Source organism: Astyanax mexicanus, chromosome 19 (genome assembly GCF_023375975.1).
Source record: "Astyanax mexicanus isolate ESR-SI-001 chromosome 19, AstMex3_surface, whole genome shotgun sequence".
In the NCBI taxonomy this organism is placed as follows: domain Eukaryota; kingdom Metazoa; phylum Chordata; class Actinopteri; order Characiformes; family Acestrorhamphidae; genus Astyanax; species Astyanax mexicanus.
The window spans coordinates 16300898-16321183 of record NC_064426.1 but is presented as its reverse complement, the minus strand read 5'-3'; the positions used below and the strand labels follow the sequence as shown (position 1 = coordinate 16321183).

The 20286-nt window shown below is 37.4% G+C and overlaps 2 protein-coding genes across 2 annotated transcripts in view; both read left to right on the top strand.

Annotated features, from left to right (window-relative positions):
* Positions 1 to 20286, top strand: part of LOC103034334 (uncharacterized) — a 381713-nt gene that overhangs the window by 61282 nt on the left and 300145 nt on the right. The window lies entirely within an intron of this gene.
* Positions 5437 to 8417, top strand: LOC111194980 (uncharacterized). The gene is made up of 4 exons (XM_022680698.2): positions 5437 to 6388; positions 6796 to 6964; positions 7583 to 7715; positions 8124 to 8417. Exons 1-3 carry the CDS (start codon positions 5521 to 5523, stop codon positions 7710 to 7712), a joined length of 1167 nt encoding a protein of 388 aa, XP_022536419.2. The 5' UTR covers positions 5437 to 5520; the 3' UTR covers positions 7713 to 7715; positions 8124 to 8417.

The window sequence follows — 20286 nt, the reverse complement described above, 5'->3', positions numbered from 1 at the left end:
ACGTATTTAGTTAAAGTGGTGATATTTGGGTGAAATAAAGCTTTAAATCTGTAAGTAGTTAGCTAAAGTGGTGATATTTGGGTGAAATAAAGAGTATTCCGTGACAGAGATTGAGGACAGCTATATAGAAAATATAGCATGCAGTAAGTTAACAGGTGAGATGGAATTGAATGAGATGGAGTGAATTTTGTGCCAAAAGTTTTACGCAAAAAAATATAATCCACAATCAGAATTTTAAGAATCAAAAGGAAAAAGTATATGTTGCAAATTCAAAAGAGAAAATATAGCAAAAATATATTTTTAAATATACTTGGTTATTTTATTATTTTTTGCAGTTATTACAAAATTATTTCAGTTTGAATTTTGCCAGTTTTTGCTTTCATTTTTGTGTTTTTGTGGATTTTGCCGCTAAAGACTTTTGCTTCTGTAATCTCTCTTGCTTCTGCATTTTTGACACACTGGTGTGGGTGTGGCTTAGAAGGAGGTGCTCCTCTTGAATCTCCATTGGTCAGCTTGAAGGCTCTGCCTGAACCCTCCATCTGACACTGACCACGCCCACCTCGCCTGCAGCTTCCAGCGCTCTCCCAAACGCTATTAGCTATTTACTTATTCAATGAGTTAGTCAGTTAGCTATTTACCTATTCAGTGTGTTTGTGAGTTAGCTATTTACCTAGTCAGTGAGTTAGCTAACGCTAGTTATCTATTCAGTAAGTTAGCTATTTACCTAGTCAGTGAGTTAGTTAACACTAGTTACCTATTCAGTGAGTTAGTGAGTAGCTATTTACCTATTCAGTGAGTTAGCTATTTACCTAGTCAGTATTATTTTATTAGTAGTATTGCTGTTTTGTTTTAGGTTTTGTTTGTTAATTTATTCCTAATTATTATTTATTTCTTTATTTAATAATTTCTTTTTTTATTGTTTGTATTATTTTATTTAATTATTGCTTCTTTAACAAAAGTTTTCTGCATTCCCTATTTGTTTTTTTTTTTTGCTACAGATATACCATAGATTAAATAGCTTGTACAACGTGGTTAAAATAAGGGAACAGTGGTAGAAGACACGTGGATATGGCATGGACGATAATGTGCTTAATATTGTCACTAGCTTAAATTATCGCGATTCGATAATATCGTTTATCGGCCCAAGGCTACTATTGGCGAACTGTCACAAGAATTGTAACAATGTCTGACTCGTTGTATGTGTATATTGTATGTGTTTCATACTGTGGAAAATACCTGTCAAGAATTTTGTGGACACAGTCTCTTACATCTTTCCCACCAATTCTTGCAAGTTGTAACACCTTGAAATGAAAGGGTGAAATTACTGTCAATGTTGAAAGAACAGTAGCTATAACATTTTTACTGACATATACCCAAATAATACTGATAAATGACACACAACATATATCACTTGCAAATCATACCAGGGATTCAAAGGTTGGCTTGTCCTTGAGGCATTCCTCCTCCCTCTCAAACTCCTCCATTGTCTCCAGCTGCTTTATATTGGCAGATGAAAGAGTAGGCTCACTTCTTCCCACCCTTCTGACCTCTAAGTGGATATCCACCAATTTGGCCAAGACTTTTTTCTGAAACTCTGAAAACAAAGAGACACGTTTGTGCTTGCATTCATGTTTTTGTCCCTCCACCTCTAAGCCTTCACCCCAATCCACTATCCCTCCTCCATTTCCATCCAGAAAGTCAATAGTGAGGCTCATTCACTATGGCGTTAACATCAGGTGTGTTTTGCCTGTGGCTGGGTTAAACAAAGGTAGAATTTAGGCACAAATATGAGGTAAAAAAATAACGGATCATCTCACATGACAGGACAGCACATAGCAATTTTCCATAACATTTAATTGAAGAGTAAGAGCAGCCTTCATTAATATACAAGTCTACCTAGTCAGCTAAGACAATGATAAGCAACTACACACATGATCCTTTTATTGCCCTAAAACTTTTTTAATTAATAACAAATTAATTAAACTGGGCTCTTTAGTAAGCACTTATTGAGCTCAGTGATCCAAAATAGCATATGTATATAATTTTAATTAACTTATAGCTCTTTACCTTTTTACTGGTTGTTTACTGAGTCGGAGTGACTAGTATGGCTCTCTAACGCGCGAAATGGCGGCGAACGAGCACATGGCGACCGAACGTGGGTAGCTAATGCTAGCGGAGGCTAGCTCGAGTGTCATGGTACTAGTGCCAGCCAGGCACTGAGTTAGAGCAGCTTTCATACGCGCGCGAAATGCGAGCTAATGCTAAGCGGAGGCTAGTAAATGCGAGCTAATGCTAAGCGGAGGTTATTAAATGCGAGTTAATGCTAGCGGAGGTTAGTAAATGCGAGCTAATGCTAAGCGGAGGCTAGTAAATGCGAGCTAATGCTAAGCGGAGACTAGTAAATGTGAGCGGAGGCTAGCTCGAGTGTCATGGTACTAGTGCCAGCCAGGCACTGAGTAAGCGCAGCTTTCATACGCGCGCAAAATGGCGGCGAACGAGCACATGGTGACCGAAAGTGGGTAGCTAATGCTAGCGGAGATTAGTAAATGCGAGCTAATGCTAAGCGGAGGCTAGTAAATGCGAGCTAATGCTAAGCGGAGGCTAGTAAATGCGAGCTAATGCTAGCGGGACCCCCGTAGAGAGTAGCGCTGACCACGCGCGCGGTTAGCAGGCCACAGTAGTTAAGGCTAACAGAGACTGGGTATTCATCACACACGAGGCCATGGCGACTTATTTTCTCCACTTTAAATCCGTCTAAAATACACACATATACACAATCATTCATCAGCACGTACAGTTTCATATATTATCCCACCTGAACACAGGATACAAAGAGACTCGGAGAGACGGTGAGCTCCGGTTGAGTTCTCAGATTAAACTGAGAACTGCATCCCGTTGTCTGCCTAAGCCACGCTCTAAGTCCCGCCCCTTTGATCCTGCTCCCTCTACTTACTGCAGCGCCCTCTAGCGGGCCCGCCGGCGGGCCCGTACTGACTATGTAAATTAGAATGCTTAATATCGTCAAAAGTTCTAAACTCACCGACCAACTAACCGACTCATATTCATTAGTACTACTTTAATTACCTGCATGCAAATTTACAGCCATCTACATGAAACCAGTCGCCAGAAATCTCCAACTGAATACAGCCTGTTTTTTCACAGTGTTTACATGAAGAACACGCCTCCCCGACAAAATAGCCTTATAAAATATTATTAGTATATAAAATAACATCAGATTATATTATAGAAAATTCACTTACTATCACAGCATCCACAATACAGCACTGAACCGCAGGTAAAATATCCATAAAGTCCTTTATTCGCCTGCTCACTCCTCCTCACAAACACGCGTTTAGTTGTCCTCTTCTAGATTCTGTGGTTTTTATTGGTCCACAAACCACTATTTTTCTTGAGTGATCGTCTTTTGAACCAATAGCGTGAGCGCTGGGTCACGCTGGTGTTCAGGGCTGTCCAATCAAATCAGGTCATAGCCTTTCTCCAGCGTCACAAAAGTGATTGACACCTATTTCAACCAGTAGTCCACCCTCAGACGAAAACACTGATACGTAATTTGCCCTGATTGGTCTCCTAATGGCTGGGGGAGGGGCATGCCAGTCCGTCAGGATGTGTTGCGCTGTCACCAAAATAAAAGCTCCAAACTCCATAGCGCACACAGCGCGCAAACATGATTTCATGTGTCATTTCATAAAAAAAAAAAAAAATTACTCTGAGATGGACTTAAATTAATTTATTTTAACACAAACAAACCAAAAAATATAAAACTGTTGTTTAGAGAGACAGATTTATCTCTGTTTTAGATCAGACCCTGAACCACCACACGTTCAAGATCAGTTCATCACAGTTTTCTTCACAGTTTCATGTTTTATTATTGTTACAATAAACGTTTTTGCATCATCACATTTTGTGTTTAATTTTTAAGCTACAATAATAGCATAGGACCACGAAATAACATCCGGACTCTGAGGAGACGTATATAGGACCTCCAGATAACATCCAGGACGTTTGTAGGACCTCCAGATAACATCCAGTGGACTTGATTAGTTGATTTTAATCAAATATTCCAGCAGTCAGATAGTGGACCCATCCTGCACGTCTTCTGACGTCCAACAGCTGTCCTACTCAGACGTTCAGATAGTGCACACGTCTTGCACGTCCAATGACGTCCAGTTGAGGTCCTACTTAGACGTTCAGATAGTGCACGCGTCTTGCACGTCCAATGACGTCCAGTTGAGGTCCTACTTAGACGTTCAGATAGTGCACGCGTCTTGCACGTCCAATGACGTCCAGTTGAGGTCCTACTCAGATGTTCAGATAGTGCACGCGTCTTGCACGTCCAATGACGTCCAGTTGAGGTCCTACCCAGACGTTCAGATAGTGCACGCGTCTTGCACGTCCAATGACGTCCAGTTGAGGTCCTACTCAGATGTTCAGATAGTGCACGCGTCTTGCACGTCCAATGACGTCCAGTTGAGGTCCTACCCAGACGTTCAGATAGTGCACGCGTCTTGCACGTCCAATGACGTCCAGTTGAGGTCCTACTTAGACGTTCAGATAGTGCACGCGTCTTGCACGTCCAATGACGTCCAGTTGAGGTCCTACTTAGACGTTCAGATAGTGCACGCGTCTTGCACGTCCAATGACGTCCAGTTGAGGTCCTAGTCAGACGTGCAGATATTGAACCTATTTTGTACGTCCACCAGACGTGCAAAAGTGGGTCTGGACTGACCGACGTGATACAGACATAATTTGAACGTCTCTCTGACGTCGCATGTTTGCTGGGAAGCAGTGTGTAAGGCTGGTGGAGGAGAACATGCCAAGATGCATGAAAACTGAATATAAATCATGGTTATTCCACCAAATATTGATTTCTATACTTTATGAATGTTTTGAGGTCTGAAAGCTCTGCACCTGTTTTGTTATTTCAGGCATTTCTCCTTTTCTACAAATTAATGCTCTAAATGACAATATTTTTATTTGGAATTTGTTAGAAATGTTGTTCGTAGTTTATAGAATTAATCAGCAATGTTAATTTTACTCAAACATGTATAAAAAAAAACAGAGTGATTCAGAAACTGAAGTGGTCTCTTATTTTTTCCAGAGCTGTATATATGTGTGTATATATATATAAATATAATGTATGTATGTCAGTACCTTTTAACATGGCACCAACTAAAATTTAGCATACATATATTTTTACAGCGAGTACCTGCTCTGTGGCTTTGTCGGAGAATACATTCAGCTCTCCTGAAAATTCACAGGCAGTCGCAGGGTGTTCCGACTACACAAATGCAGGCAAGTGCACATACTTCTGTCATAGCATACATCCACAAAAGGAAAATGAGTGATACTGTTAAGTTATCTGGAATTCCTTTTCAGAGGTATTTGTTAATTGCACTGTTTTCCATTACAGATTTGTCTTTTGAAAGCTTGACTCCCTCCAACAGTAACAGCACAGCGCAGCATTCAGTACTGGACAATGACTGGCACTTCAACTTTAGCATGCCTTGGAACAACATGCCCTCACACATAAAAGACACTCTCAAGATGGAAGAACGCCCATCTGCTAGGGACAGAAGAGAGGTCATCAGGCTGGTAGCTGCAGAAATCCTGGCAGTTTGTCAAAATCCAAAGAAGAAACACTTAAATGAAATTGCACGCAAGATGGTCTTGGCGTATCCTAAGTCATTCAAGGATGTAATTGAGGGTGATGTAGTAGGAAGTGGTTATGATTCCCTTGCAAAACAACTTCAGTGCAGAGTTGACAACTACCAAAGAACACAGCCAATGATTGCTCAATCCGGAGTTGATGAGAAAAGCAGACGGCGGAAAACTGAATATGGATGTGTAAGCCCTGATCTGGTTCCTGGAAACCTTGAAGTACAACAAAAGAAAAAGGAAGAACTAAAGAAAATGTTTGAGAACAATGACCAAGACAAGAAAAAGATTGAGATGCTGATGTTCGACACATTTGCGTCCCAAAGAAGAGATGTTGTTGATGAAGAAGACACACAAACCATGAAAGCGGAGTGGCCCTACTTATTTCATACCACTGGATTGAAGACCCATTTTTGGAAACTTACTGGTGTCCAAATGGATGAAGAATTTTATGAAACCATGACCAGTAAATTCGAACGCATTCTGCATTTCTTCAAGTGTCAGGTTAGGGAAAAAGGAAGCCATGCAGCAGAGCTGCTGCATGATATCCATTCTGCAAATTCCAGTAAAGATCCCAGTGGTGCCGTACTGATGCTATTGCTCCACTTCAAGGAAGAAGAAAGGCACATGTTTGTTCATGTTGAAGACACTTGCGTGTCATCTGAAGTAAGACAAGAAAATCTGCCATCTACTCCATGCATTGTGGTGTGTGGTAAGTGAAACTGATTGAGAATTGTGAGATTCAACATTTGTTCTCTACATACATTTTGTCTAGGGTTATACTACACTTTTGAAAAATGGTTCTTCATGGGATCTTTAATAGACAAGGATTCTAAATGTAGTCTTCAGCACTTAAGTATCACTTTGCATGCTTAAAAAGCTCTTTGCATTGAGAAATGGTATGTCAGATTGCTGGACAGGTGATGTCAATTGGCACAGGCAACTGCCTGCTGATGTGTGTTGGAACTAAGTTGCTGCACTGTCCTCAGAGCCCACTGGCCAACCGATAATGCAATGGCAGCAGCAGAAAAGAAGTGGTATTGTTACTAGTAAGTTGGAACTAAGAAAAAAAAATTATTGAGTCAACCTAGTAAGACTTATATTTGTCTGTGTTCACAGGAGACAGCCCACTGACAGCAACAGGATTCATGGTGGCAATTGATCAGGTGGTTGTGATGGAAAGAATTCCCACATTGACCAATGCAGTGGTTAACATGTTCATGATGTACTATGTCATGAATATTGACTACCCTGCAGAGATTTGCACCACCCTGGAGTTCCTTCAAAGGTATTTTCTTACTATGCATCATCTTTAACATGAATTGTTTGGTTAATTTAAGCATACCACAGTGGTAAAATGTTGGATTGTTGGTTGTTGGCGCTGTTTCAGTTTTTCAGTATTGATATCAAAGCCTATGTATAATCTGTATAGTAACTGTAGTGTTTTCAAAGCAATTTAATCACCATGACCATATTTGACCAATCATGTAAAACAGTTTGACCTGAGAACTGTGGAAAAAAAGTAATTGAACCCTAGGAATTAAGCTGGTTGTCCTCCCCTGGCAACAATAACCTCAACTGGGCAAGGCCTGTAGCTGTGGACCTTGTGTGACTTGCTTGTGTGACACAACAGATTTTCCTCATGGACCCTCTGAAAGCTCGTTTTGGTGATGTGTGGCTCACATGCTTGCATCCTTCTTCTGTAGAGCAAGCTTAAAAGGTCTGAGTGTTTATCTGGTAAAGTTGTTTCAGTTCACATCAAACTAATTCATTAACACACGCAAATTCTAGCATATTTACTTGCGAGTAGTGGTTAATCACAGAAAAAATAACGCAATTAAAGTTGTCAATTGACGCAACTAACAGTAATATAGTATTTCTCAAAAATATGCTATTCTGTCAACAGGTGCATTTTCAGAATCAACCCCGATCATGGTACAAAAGTGGAAAAAAAAGGGAAACGGAAACGGTTGGCTGTCAACCCCAGGGTCCTTTCACTCATCTCAAAGATATCTGAGTACGATTGGATGGAGTGACTAGTAAGTTATTCTCTCTCTCCCTCTCTCTCTCTCACAGTCGCACACACACACAACTGTGTAACATGACTCAATTGTTAAAGAAACCCCCAAATGCTGCTCATTTAGCATGATAACCTTTTTCTGCTGTATATGGTTTAGAAAACATAATGCATCCTTAAATGCAAAAATTTACTTTTTTGCCCAACTGTATAAATGCATAGTGACATTAGCATGTTAATACAGTAAGCTGTGAAAAAAAGAGACATGGTATTGGCTGCATCTATAGAGCAGTAAGATATGTTGTAATAAAATCTGATAAATTGTTGGCTCATCTATCCAGCTGGTGAATATTTTGAAATCATATTTGGATTGTAGTCATTTGTATTGTTTTGTTAAAGTTTTTAATAGATTTCTTGGTCTCCTTTGTAGTTTCAAGAAGAATGAGCTGACTAAGATGCAAGATTTCCCATGAAGCTGCTGTTACTGTTTGTGTTTATATTGTTCATGTCTGCAATTGTAACAGCATTGGCTGTTTGATCTTTCCAGACAGATTGTTTTAATTCTCATGAAGCTGCTGTTACTGTTTGTGTTTATATTGTTCATGTCTGCAATTGTAACAGCATTGGCTGTTTGATCTTTCCAGACAGACTGTTTTAATTCTCATGAAGCTGCTGTTATTGTTTGTTTATATTGTTTTCGTCTTCAATTGTAACAGCGTATAGCTGTTTGATCTATAAATATTGTTTTTCACAAACTTCTCACTGTTGTATGTTTTACATTTATTCACTTTTTGCAGTTGTGTAACAGCACATAGCTGTTTTTATATTTAAGCCAGTTTTATTTTAAATACAGCTGCTGTTACTGTTTGACATTTTGGAAATATCAACAGTGTACTTTGACTACTGCACCTGTCAAACATTGTAGCTGTTAAGATAATTATATATTGTAAGTAGGGGTGTAAATCACAAGATTCATTACGATACGATTATTTTAGTCAACGATACGATAATGTGTGATTAGGGTTGCAACGGTATGAGATTTTCACGGTATGATAACCGTCTCAGAAAATACCGCGGTATCACGGTATCACAGTTTGTTACATATATTATTAAAAGATACACCGACCCTTAAAGAAATTTCAACAAAGGTTTTTTTTGTTCAATTAACTATTTATTGTAGAAACCTGAAACTATTATATACAAAATGTCTCCTTTAAAAAAAGCCTGTTTGGAGTTTATAGTGTGTGTATGGATGTGGATTCTCTACATTTTCTGGTTTATTAGGGTCTTGACAAACAAATTACAAAATTTGAAAACATTACATTGAAGCATTGAAGAGTTAGACTGCATTATATTAGGTGTCCACCAGGCGTCTCCAAAGGCTTGAAAAACCTCTCCAGAGCGCCCCTAATCTAATACAGAGATAAATCTGTCTGTCTACAAAAACAGTTTCATATTTTTTGTATGTTTGTGATAAAATAAATGAATGTAAGTCCATCTCAGAGTAATATTAATATTTTTTTGATGAAATGACACAAAGTCACGTTTGGGCGCTGTGTGCGCTATGGAGTTTGGAGTTGTTGTTTTTTTTGTGACAGCGCAGCACGTGGTGACGGTTTGGCCCCTCCCCCAGCCATTAGGAGACCAATCAGGGCAAATTACGTTTCAGTGTTTTCGTCTGAGGGTGGACTATTGGTTGAAATAGGTGTCAATCACTTTTGTGACGCTGGAGAAAGGCTATGACCTGATTTGATTTGATTGGTTCAAAAGACGATCACTCAAGAAAAATAGTGGTTTGTGGACCAATAAAAACCACAGAATCTAGAAGAGGACAGCCTTAGCTCTGGATTCACGTACAACTTTACGTGAAAACACTACATTGTGTGGTCGCTAGGAGCTTGAGAATATTACGTTGCTGCTGCGCTGAAACTAAACGCATGTTTGTGAAGAGGAGTAAGCAGGCGAATAAAGGACTTTATGGATATTGTATCTGCAGTTCAGTGCTGTATTGTGGATGCTGTGATAGTATGTGTATTTTCTATAATATAATCTGATGTTATTTTATATACTAATAATATTTTATAAGGCTATTTTGTTGGGGAGGCGTGTTCCTCATGTAAACAATGTGAAAAAACAGGCTGTTTCAGTTGGAGATTTCTGGCGACTGGTTTCATGTAGATGGTTGTAAGTTTGCATGCAGGTAGTTAAAGTAGTAATAAAGATTATCAGTCGGTTAGTTGGTCGGTGTGTTCAGAATATTTGAGGCTTTTAAACATTCTAATTTACATAGTCAGAACGGCCCGCCGGCGGGCGCTTATCGCATGGGTTGTTCACGACTACAAAGAGGTTTTATTTAGGTTCGGATTAAAATTATAAACTAAACACATACTTTGAGCTGCACAGCGGGGTGGTGTTCTCGGAGATGGGAGAACAGGTTTGACGTATTTCCTCTTTTAGCTGCGACTTTACGGACACATATTCATTACAAATCAGATAACCATCCTCGGGTGCGTTGGTATCCGAAATAGTCCCACACTGCTGATTTTAGTTTAGCCTTTTTTTTAAGCGGACCGAGATTTGTTAAGTCTGATGCACTTTCTGACATTCTCACCATTCTCACCACTGTGTGCTGAGTATCTGAAGCGGAGCAGAGTTGCGCATGCGCGGAGTTTCTCCGCTGGATTGCCTTTTACCGGTAATAAGCAAACACACACGGTATAATAACCGTGCATTTTAATACCGTGGTATACCATGAAACCGGTTACCGCTGCAACCCTATGTGCGATACCTCACATTATGTCACGGTACGATGCGATTCGACTTGCTGAGGTAACTCTTAACTCAAACGTGCTCGGCAAACAGCAGTGGAGAGTAACGGAGAATAGGCTGAGAATAACACAGAGCGGAACAATGCAATGTTTAAACCTCTTACTGCAGATCCAATTTTATGCTCATGCACTACTACGATATAACAATGGATATCTTAAGTTTTCCAAATAGCACATTGACCATTCAGGGCTTAAATTGAACTAGACAGTTGGGGCAAAACAATAATTCACTGCAAGACTTTAATTTCCATTATTTAGGTTCCATTTGAGAATATCATATGTAGAAGAAAATGTAAAAAAAAAAAAAAGCACCTGTTATATTTGGAGTTTACAATGTGTGTATGGATGTTAGTGAGGAATAATCAATCATTCTATACATTTCCTGATTCAGTAGTTGTAATTTATATCACAAAGCAAAATTACACTGCATTATATTAGGTGTCCACCAGGCGTCTCCAAAGTGTTCAAAATTTCTCCAGGAGAAGCCTTCTGGAGAAAGGCTATGACCTGATTTGATTGGACACCTCTGAACACCAGCGCTCACGTCATTGGTTCAGAAGACGATCACTCAAGAAAAGTAATTGTTTGTGGACCAATAAAAAAAACAGAATCTAGAAGAGGACACCCTTAGCTTTGGATTCACATACAACTTTAGGAGAAAACACTACATTGTGTGGTCGCTAGGAGCTTGAGAATATGACGTTGCTGCTGCGCTGAAACTAAACGCATGTTTGTGAAGAGGAGTGAGCAGGTAAATAATGGACTTTATTGATATTTTATCTGTGGTTCAGTGCTGTGTTGTGGATGCTGTGATAGTAAGTGAATTTTCTATAATATAATCTGATGTTGTTTTATACACTAATATTTTATAAGGCTATTTTGTTGGGGAGGCGTGTTGCTCATGTAAACAATGTAAAAAAAAAACAGTTTTCAGTTGGAGATTTCTGGTGACTGGTTTTATGTAGATGGATGAAAATTTGCATGCAGGTAAATAAAGTAGTACTAATGAATATGAGTCGGTTTGTTGGTCGGTGTGTTTAGAATATTTGACGCTTTTAAGCATTCTACTTTATATAGTCAGAACGGACCCGCCGGCGGGCCCGCTAGAGGGCGCTTCTGCAGTAAGAGGTTAAACGCACGTGAAAAACACATGATCGATGTTTTTACGTCAAATCGATGCATCGTATCGTTCATAGTTGTATCTATGCATCGATACAGATCAATGTATTGTTACAGCACTAATTGTAAGCCTGTACCTTTTTAAAAATAAATGGCAGGTTTGGTGTTTAGTAGTGTTATTTAACCATTTCATGCATGGTGTACACTACAGTGGACGCATATTTAAACAGTATTTAAAAAGCAAAATATTTGCAATATATACTCCAAACCACCAGGGGCCTGTCTTCTAAATCCACTCTTTATTGTGTAAAAAATAAATGTCTTCATCAATATTCTCAAAACTGAGATATTGCAAGTCCAAGATGGTGACCAACAGTGGAAATGACCATATGACCTCTGGAATATCGGTCAAATATTTTTATTCTGCAAGAAATATGCAGGTATAAATATTTTTATTATTATTAAGAATGTAGTAAGGAACACTTACTACAAATTTAATCAATTTAACCAAAATGGGTGATATAGTGTTTTGGTTGTGTGTCCAAATGTAACTGTCCATTACAGTGGACGTCATGAACCAATGGTAACATTTAGAACAGGACATTGAGTGAATTTGCTAGATTAGCTATAATTATTGTTATTTTAATATATTATTAATATTATAATACTATTATAGATATTTTATTATTGTAATATATTATTGTAGTATTTTGTATTATATATATATATATATATATATATATATATATATATATATATATATATATATATATATATATATATATATATTACTATTATATATTATAGGTATTATTATGGAAATATTATAAAGTAATTTGTTAATTGTAAGTATGCTATAATTGTAATTATTTATGATGTATTCCCTCATAACAATAAAACAATAGTAAACTACTGGTAAAAAATATGGTAAAATAAGGGTAACATTTATATTAAACAGCTATGAGAATGAATTTTCTCCAACTGCTTGCCTGAGCAATGTAAAGTATGATTTTCTTTTATTATTATTTTTAAAATTATGTATATATGCTAATTTCCTCTACAATGGGAAAATCTCCACAATGGGAAAGGCTGGATTTTTTGTTATTACTTAGTATAGTTTTAATTATTTAGTCAGATAGCCAAGAAGGGTTTTATAGAGAATTCATGTCACATTTTTTTAATGGTCATTTCATGAAATAAATTAATTAATTAAATTCAAATATATAGGCTAAAATAGCCAAGTAATATACAAGGAAGTTTATTGGAGTGAAACTTCCTTGTACTGGAGTGAATTGTGTCATCAGCCTATTTTTGTGGTGCTATAATAACAGTAATAATAATAATAATAATAATAATAATAATAATAATAATAATAATAATAATAATAATAATAATAATAATAAAAACAATAGGGAATGAAATTGTAGAGAGCAAAGGTAGTGCACAAAACAACCTCTATTGGCTCCCCTAAACTTTAAAATGTATGTCTAGTTGTATAAGCCTGTGTGAGTGTATGTATGCGCACATGCTTCAATGCAAGCATGTTCAGTTCTGTTGCACTGTTATCCAATGCATGAGTTTAACAAGCTATTTCTGCACTTATGTTTTAAAAACAGTGCAGACAGGAGAGGAGACAGTTCTTTTACTAATGTTTCTAAATGTCTGAATTCGTAGATGCTTGGTTTTATACACCTGACAATGGAAATTACTGGAACAGGCATTCAATAATTTGTATAAGTTAACAAATACTTTTAAACATAGTGCATATAAATCATTAACATTTCACTATAATTCCACATTTAATAAGGTTAATTGCTGTTAAAATAAGATTTGCAGTTATTTTTGTATTACAATATATTGAAAGTAATTTTATGGGACAGTTCTGTTAAATTAATATTCATATGGCTTTGTAATGTTACTTCTTATTTACAGCAAAATGTAAGAAATGTAGACATACTGGTGTGTATCTTCACACCAAAGACTGTGTTTATACGTCAGCAAGTGTATTTTTACACCAAAGACTGTGTTTATACGTCAGCAAGTGTATTTTTACACCAAAGACTGTGTTTATACGTCAGTGACTGTATTTTAACACCAAATACTGTGTTTATACGTCAGTGAGTGTATTTTTACACCTAAGACTGTGTTTATACGTCAATGAGTGTATTTTTACACCGAGACCCCCATAAATTAACATTCAAACCCTTAAAAAAATTGTACAGTTGAGTTAAAAAATGGAGGATTCTGGTCATTTAAATTTACAGACTTTGACTGTGCTTTCACAGCTGATTTATTAAAATATATGTTTTTACTATTATTTTCAGGTATATTCTCTTTTTACATAAAATACAAAAAAAAATGTTTTTTTCAACGGTTATTTTCTGTAAAATTTTTTTTTTTTTTACAGTGTATGCACCTAGGCTGTATTTGTATATACATTTTAATTATTTTGTTAGAACTGTCGCGCTGCTCATTTTCTTCTATCGTCCCTGTAGCTCAGGGTTCCCCAATAGGTGGCCCGCAGGCCTGATCCAGCCTTCGAGGAGCAAACTGTTGGCCCAGCGGCAACTAGTATTGAATGCAGCCTGCAAGAAGGGGGAGTGGGACGTCCAGTTCATATACCTAATTAATGACATCCACTAAAACAGCAAACAAATAGCTATTGTACAATCTGCCTAATTAGCTGACAATATGCAACTAATACACTGGCCCTTGCTTTTGTGTTGTTGGCTGAATGTGGCCCTTAGGAAAATGTAATTGGGGACCCTGCTCTAGCTGCTCCTCCTTCTGTGGAGCTGCTGTTTTCTTCTCACCTTTATGAAGCTGTATATTCCAGCTGTTATGCTGCTGATTTAAGATTAGTACATCTTTAGTGGTTGTTAAATTGTTGTTTTTGTTCGTTTAGTCTCGTCGCCCAGACACATTTTATTTTTTATTATTATTTTTTTGTAATATTAGTTTGATGTTTATCTACTGTTGTGTTGTGTTGTTTTTTTTCCTATATTTAAAAAAAAAAGTTAAATTATATTTTTGTTAGTATTGTGGGTTTAGTTAGTTCAGTTTATTTTCCCAATTTTATATTTATTTTGATGTTAGTGTTAATTTGTTATTAATTTTTCATTTCTTTTAAAGAGCAGTCCTTATTTGTGTTGGCCTGTAGGCCTAATGTGCTCTTTCTGGTATTTGTTTTATTTGTGGTGTTTATTTGTTTGGAGTTGTTTTCTATAAGTGTGTATACTGGGCCTTATCGTTTTTTTGTTTGTTTATTGATTTGTTTAATTAATTATTTTGGGTTTTTCCTGTGGTCCCCACTGGTTAGTTAATTTTTTTTTTGTGTGTGTTTTTTGTGCATTTATTTCCTTTCTATTTTTTATTTGGGGATAAATATTGTTTCTCTGTTGGGATTTTCTTGTTTTCTTTGTTAATTGTGCTGGCAGCTAGCATATAGCTTATTGCTAGCTACTTTGTCAGCTTGTTGTGGACATTTCATGGGCTGTACTGGAAATGTTACATAATCAGTCATTTCTCATGTTAACATCTTCAAATCTTAATATGGGCACTTACAAATAAAGTGAAAAAAATGTATTTATTAGACTGCTTCAGTGAAAGACTGTTAATTATGTGCTGTTTGTTGTTTATATGTTACTGTTAACATATTTACTTAAAATAAAGCGTTTTTGTTAGGGGTTAGGGAGAAAGGAAAGGTAAATGTATTTTTGATTATTTTTTGTTAAGTTAGTTATACTTTAACTTAAGTTTGGGTTTTGTTTTTTATTTTAGCTGTTCCTATTCCTGAGGTTAATGCTACTGCTTTAAAGTAAATCACTTTGGCTTATTTTTTGTGGTCAGTATTTCAGCAGTGCCATATTGTTGATTTATTGTGAATTGCTGACTTCTTTGAAGTTCCTGTGCCTGGTGGGACACCAAAACCAGCTATGCTTTATACTAAATTGGTAGAGCTGCAATGTTTTACACAGAGCTTGAATTAAATGCACATGCTGTCCTTGGGATGGACGTGTCGGAATCTACAACAGTGGTGCCAGGTCAAACTCCTGGCCTGGAATGAGCAGCTTCCCTGGCACAGTTCCTTTGGGGGAGGCCATGGCAGCTATAGGTCCACCCCAACATTTGGATGCTAGTCTTATAACCGTGGCTATATACAGTTGCAAGAAAAAGTATGCAACCATGCAATGCATCAATAAAACCATGCAAACATATACATGTTTTGTGGGATTAGTTTAAGACTGTGTTTGTCTATTGTTGTGGCTTAATAACCAATTTATGCAGAAATCCAAGTATTCCCAAAGGGTTCACATACTTTTTCTTGCAACTTTATCTTCACTCATCCTGAAGGTGTTTAAAGACTCAGAAGGTTTGTAATTAAAGCCAACACTTGTTATTGAACTGGCCTTGCTCAGAGTAATTAAAAAGTGTTTTGAAGTGTTACAGAAAAGCTAATGCCCATAAGACTGGGGAATACCTGGGATGCACAATTACACCAAAATCATAGTGAGTGCATTTACATGCACATTTATTATTATGCTGCTTGGACAAACCAGATGCTTATATAAAAGATATTTGTTTAAAACAAAATTGATACAATTGATTAACATAGCAAATTAGAAAATTGTAATTCATGAAAATCTGAATGTTTAGATGCCAGAATATCAGGATATTTATATTCTACATTTTACTGCACTTGCAACCCTGCAGTTAAAATTCGGTTCCACTTTATATTAAGCACCTCTATGAAGCTACATACTATTTACAATCTGTACAACAACAGTGATGATAATCTGTAATGCTACATCAGCAGCAGCTGGAAAAGAGCTGGTGGATGACTTCACATCTATCAGAGAAGGCATGTGCTAGTCTTCACCCTCCTGGTGTTGGGGCAACACTAAGTGATAGGTAAAGTGCATCTGAGCAGCAGTGTGGGTGGGATAATCATATAGCTAAATTGGGGAGAAAAGAAGGATGAAATTATATAAAACAAAAATAATATATAAAAAATACCATTGTCCTTTTACATGTTTGTATCAAAACTGGGGTTGATATAAATTAGGGGTGTCACGATTCTCTAAATCCTCTTTTCTTTTTTCTTTTTTACAGCAGAGAGGCCTATGCCAGTTTTATATTAGTCTATGGTCAGTCATTGGCTTGATTTATCAAATTTACAATATCTTATCTCAAAAGGTGGACTTGATATAAGTGGTGCAAAGTGATACAAGTGATCTGTAATACACCACACTAATGGTCAAATTTAAATGATAAATAATAAAAAGATATATATGTAACGCCATCTAGTGGCTTTTTTGGTAGCAGCAGTGTGCACTATTAAAACAGCAATGTGCAACATAACAAAATAAATAGTAAAAAATACAGGAACAGTCATGTACAAAATAATAGAACAATTAGAGCCTTAACAAACTGAACTCTATCCTACTATCACAGTTAAACATGACTGTGACAAGTTTTTAAAGTTATTAACTTTATCTGAGAGAAAGATGCTCCTTAAGGTACCAAAACTATTAACATATTTGAGGCTAGACAAAACGACTGTTATTTTTATATTGTCAAGTTTTTCTTTAAGAAGATGAAAATGTCCACATTCTCTGGAGAAAGGGCTGCTCTTTCAGCAGTCACAGTGACCGCGGCTTCGGCTACAGTGTGCTGCGCCATTTGCTTAGCGTGCTGGGGCATTTGCGTAGCTTGCGTGCTTGCGTAGCTTAGAGGGAGGGATCGCCGATCCTCTTTTTGACTTCGAGGCTCGAGACCATGACATAATTACGATCGATTTCGATGAAATATCGAAATTGTGACACCCCTAATATAAATGTATATACAAAAGCTCTAATAGGAACTGTAACTAAAGTATAAAGTAATATATCACCTGTAGTTACACTGTTGTTGGTATTATTAATGTGTAACTACAACATTACCAGACACATATCAAATGGAATCTAAATCTCAGTACAATCAAAATAAAATCAAAGTACTGGATATTAGAACCAGCCCGAGCTTCCTAGGTATGGTTTAGTGTGATCTGGGAGCCAGCTGCTCCTTAGAGCTCCGTCGTGTATTTCAGTTTGTGTCCCTCACACACACACACACACACACAGAGTCTCAGACACACTCGAACACGACGAAAAACTGCAGACTGCAGACATCCCACAGCATCCAGCACAAGACACGGTTCTGTACTGCTCCAACACTTGTTACACATTCAAACGCACAAATTTTAATGTGTCTCTTGTATCGGTTCCCTGGATGATAAGAATAATCTTTAATAAAGACTCCTGTTTTGTGTGTGTGTTTCTGATGGTGTTGAATGCTTCTATTCTAACTGGCTTTCTTATTTTTCTTTTTATAGATCTAGTACAGCATGAGCTGTTCACAGAAGTGAAAACTCTTAGAGAACTTAACAGTGCTTCTCAGCTGCTTAACTGTGATTTCTTAGGGCGTTTTAACACACAAACTTTTAATACAAAAGTCAACTTAAAAAAAAAAGTCAACTTAAAAAGTCTTCTTCTACTCATGAGTTAATGTGGTTGGTTAGGGATTGTCTCTGCCCCTCAGCCAAGCAACACCTTAAGTGAAGTTTAAGGGTTAACTTTATCTAGCACTCAGTGCTGTATCTTTAACTAAGGCTGTATCTCTGAAACATTTTTTCAGTTTTACTGCTGCAAATTTGACTGTGGGTCAGAGGCAGATCGCTTTCTCTGCTGAAATGCTTTTAGGCAATCAGAGACGATAAGTTTGAACGTATGAATATTCATCCGCAAGAGCCAAAATCCTTTCTTTCCTTAGAGACCACTAATTCAGTGAAATAATTCAGTGAATTACAGAAACATCGGAACAGGTCAAGACCTTTAAAGATACTTTTGTAACCCTTTTCAGCTTCATGCAAGTCAACAATTCTTGAACGTAGGTCTTCTGAGAGCTTTTTTGTGCAAGGCATGATTCACATAAAGAAGTTGCTGCTCAAGAACAACAAACTCAAAACTGATGTGTTTTTTTATAGGGCAGGGCAGCTTTTACCAACACATCCAATTTCATCACATTGCTTGAAATCTAGGTTGACTGACTCCTGGCTCCAATAACCTCTTAGAAAAGTCATTAGCCTAGGGGATCACATACTTTTCCACCCTGCACTTTTTTTTTCTCACAAAAAATGGCTCACAGAGCATTCATTCATACTAGAGACCACAACTAGACATAAAAAAATGAATGAAAAAACGATGGAATGAGACCTTTAAAATCTGCTGGTTTTAAATTTACAGTAATATAATTCACAGACCTAAGAAGAGATAGGTGCTTGAGTAAGTGTCATTTACTTGGAGAAGCATCTTGCTCCATTAAAGTAATCAAGTCTCATTGGACTGGCCTTCTACATTCCAAACAGGTAATTCAAATTGTAGTGTAGTAAACAAAAAACAACAACAAAAATAAAAATACTAGTTTTTCATTGGACAACAAAGAAATAAAGGTAAAACCAGACAAATCTTGTCCGTCTTGGATACTGCATCCCCAGGATTTTTTTTTGGCTGAATGTCGGCTACAACACGCGTCTTCCCTCCAATCGAGCTGTCCTGTCGTAGATCTGTGTCGGGGTGTCATCACTGTACCTTTTTTGCAATACCTCTGCCTGTACGCCATGCTCACTGACAGTGTTCGTTCGGTGGGATCCTCGTTAAACGTTTCGACACACTTGATCGCGGCCTGCTGCCGCAAACTTCTCACTTCCTCATTTCACTTCAACTATGCACACGACTTGCACAGAATCTGAGCGAGCGCCGGCGTGCCGAGCTGCACCCGCTCGCTCTGAGATCCCACCGGCCTCCCGTAAAAAAAAAAAAAAAACGCTCTCAGAAACCTCACCTTTAGTTTACTTTCGTTTCTTTACTCTTTTTTTTTGGCGTATGCGTGTAAGATAGTGTGGATAATGTGAGCGAGTATTGGACTCTAGATACTGCCCAGATGTTTCACTGCCAGTGAGCCACAGTGTTTCACACACCTCAGTGTGGTCTTCCCTTCCCCCTCCCCCCTCCCTCCCTCACACACACAGTCTCAGACACACTCGAACACGACGAAAAACTGCAGACTGCAGACATCCCACAGCGTCCAGCACAAGACACGGTTCTGTACTGCTCCAACACTTGTTACACATTCAAACGCACACATTTTAATGTGTCTCTTGTATCGGTTCCCTGGATGATAAGAATAATCTTTAATAAAGACTCCTGTTTTGTGTGTGTGTTTCTGATGGTGTCGAATGCTTCTATTCTAACTTGCTTTCTTACTTTTTTATAGATCTAGTTCAGCATGAGCTGTTCACAGAAGTGAAAACTCTTAGAGAACTTAACAGTGCTTCTTAGCTGCTTCACTGTGATTTCTTGTTAAAATCATACTTATTATTTGCTCAGTCTTAACCTATATGGCGAATAATAAGCGAGCTGAATCTCTAAGTTATTTTTCTTTATTATAAACATGGAGTACAACTTGAGCATGGTCGTCCTTTTGAACGTGCTCCACTCGACTACACACAATGCGTCATTACGTCACACGCTGTATCACATAAGTGTATTGATTGAACCATATACACATAACATTCCCTATCATAATAAGAGCGTTACATCATATTTA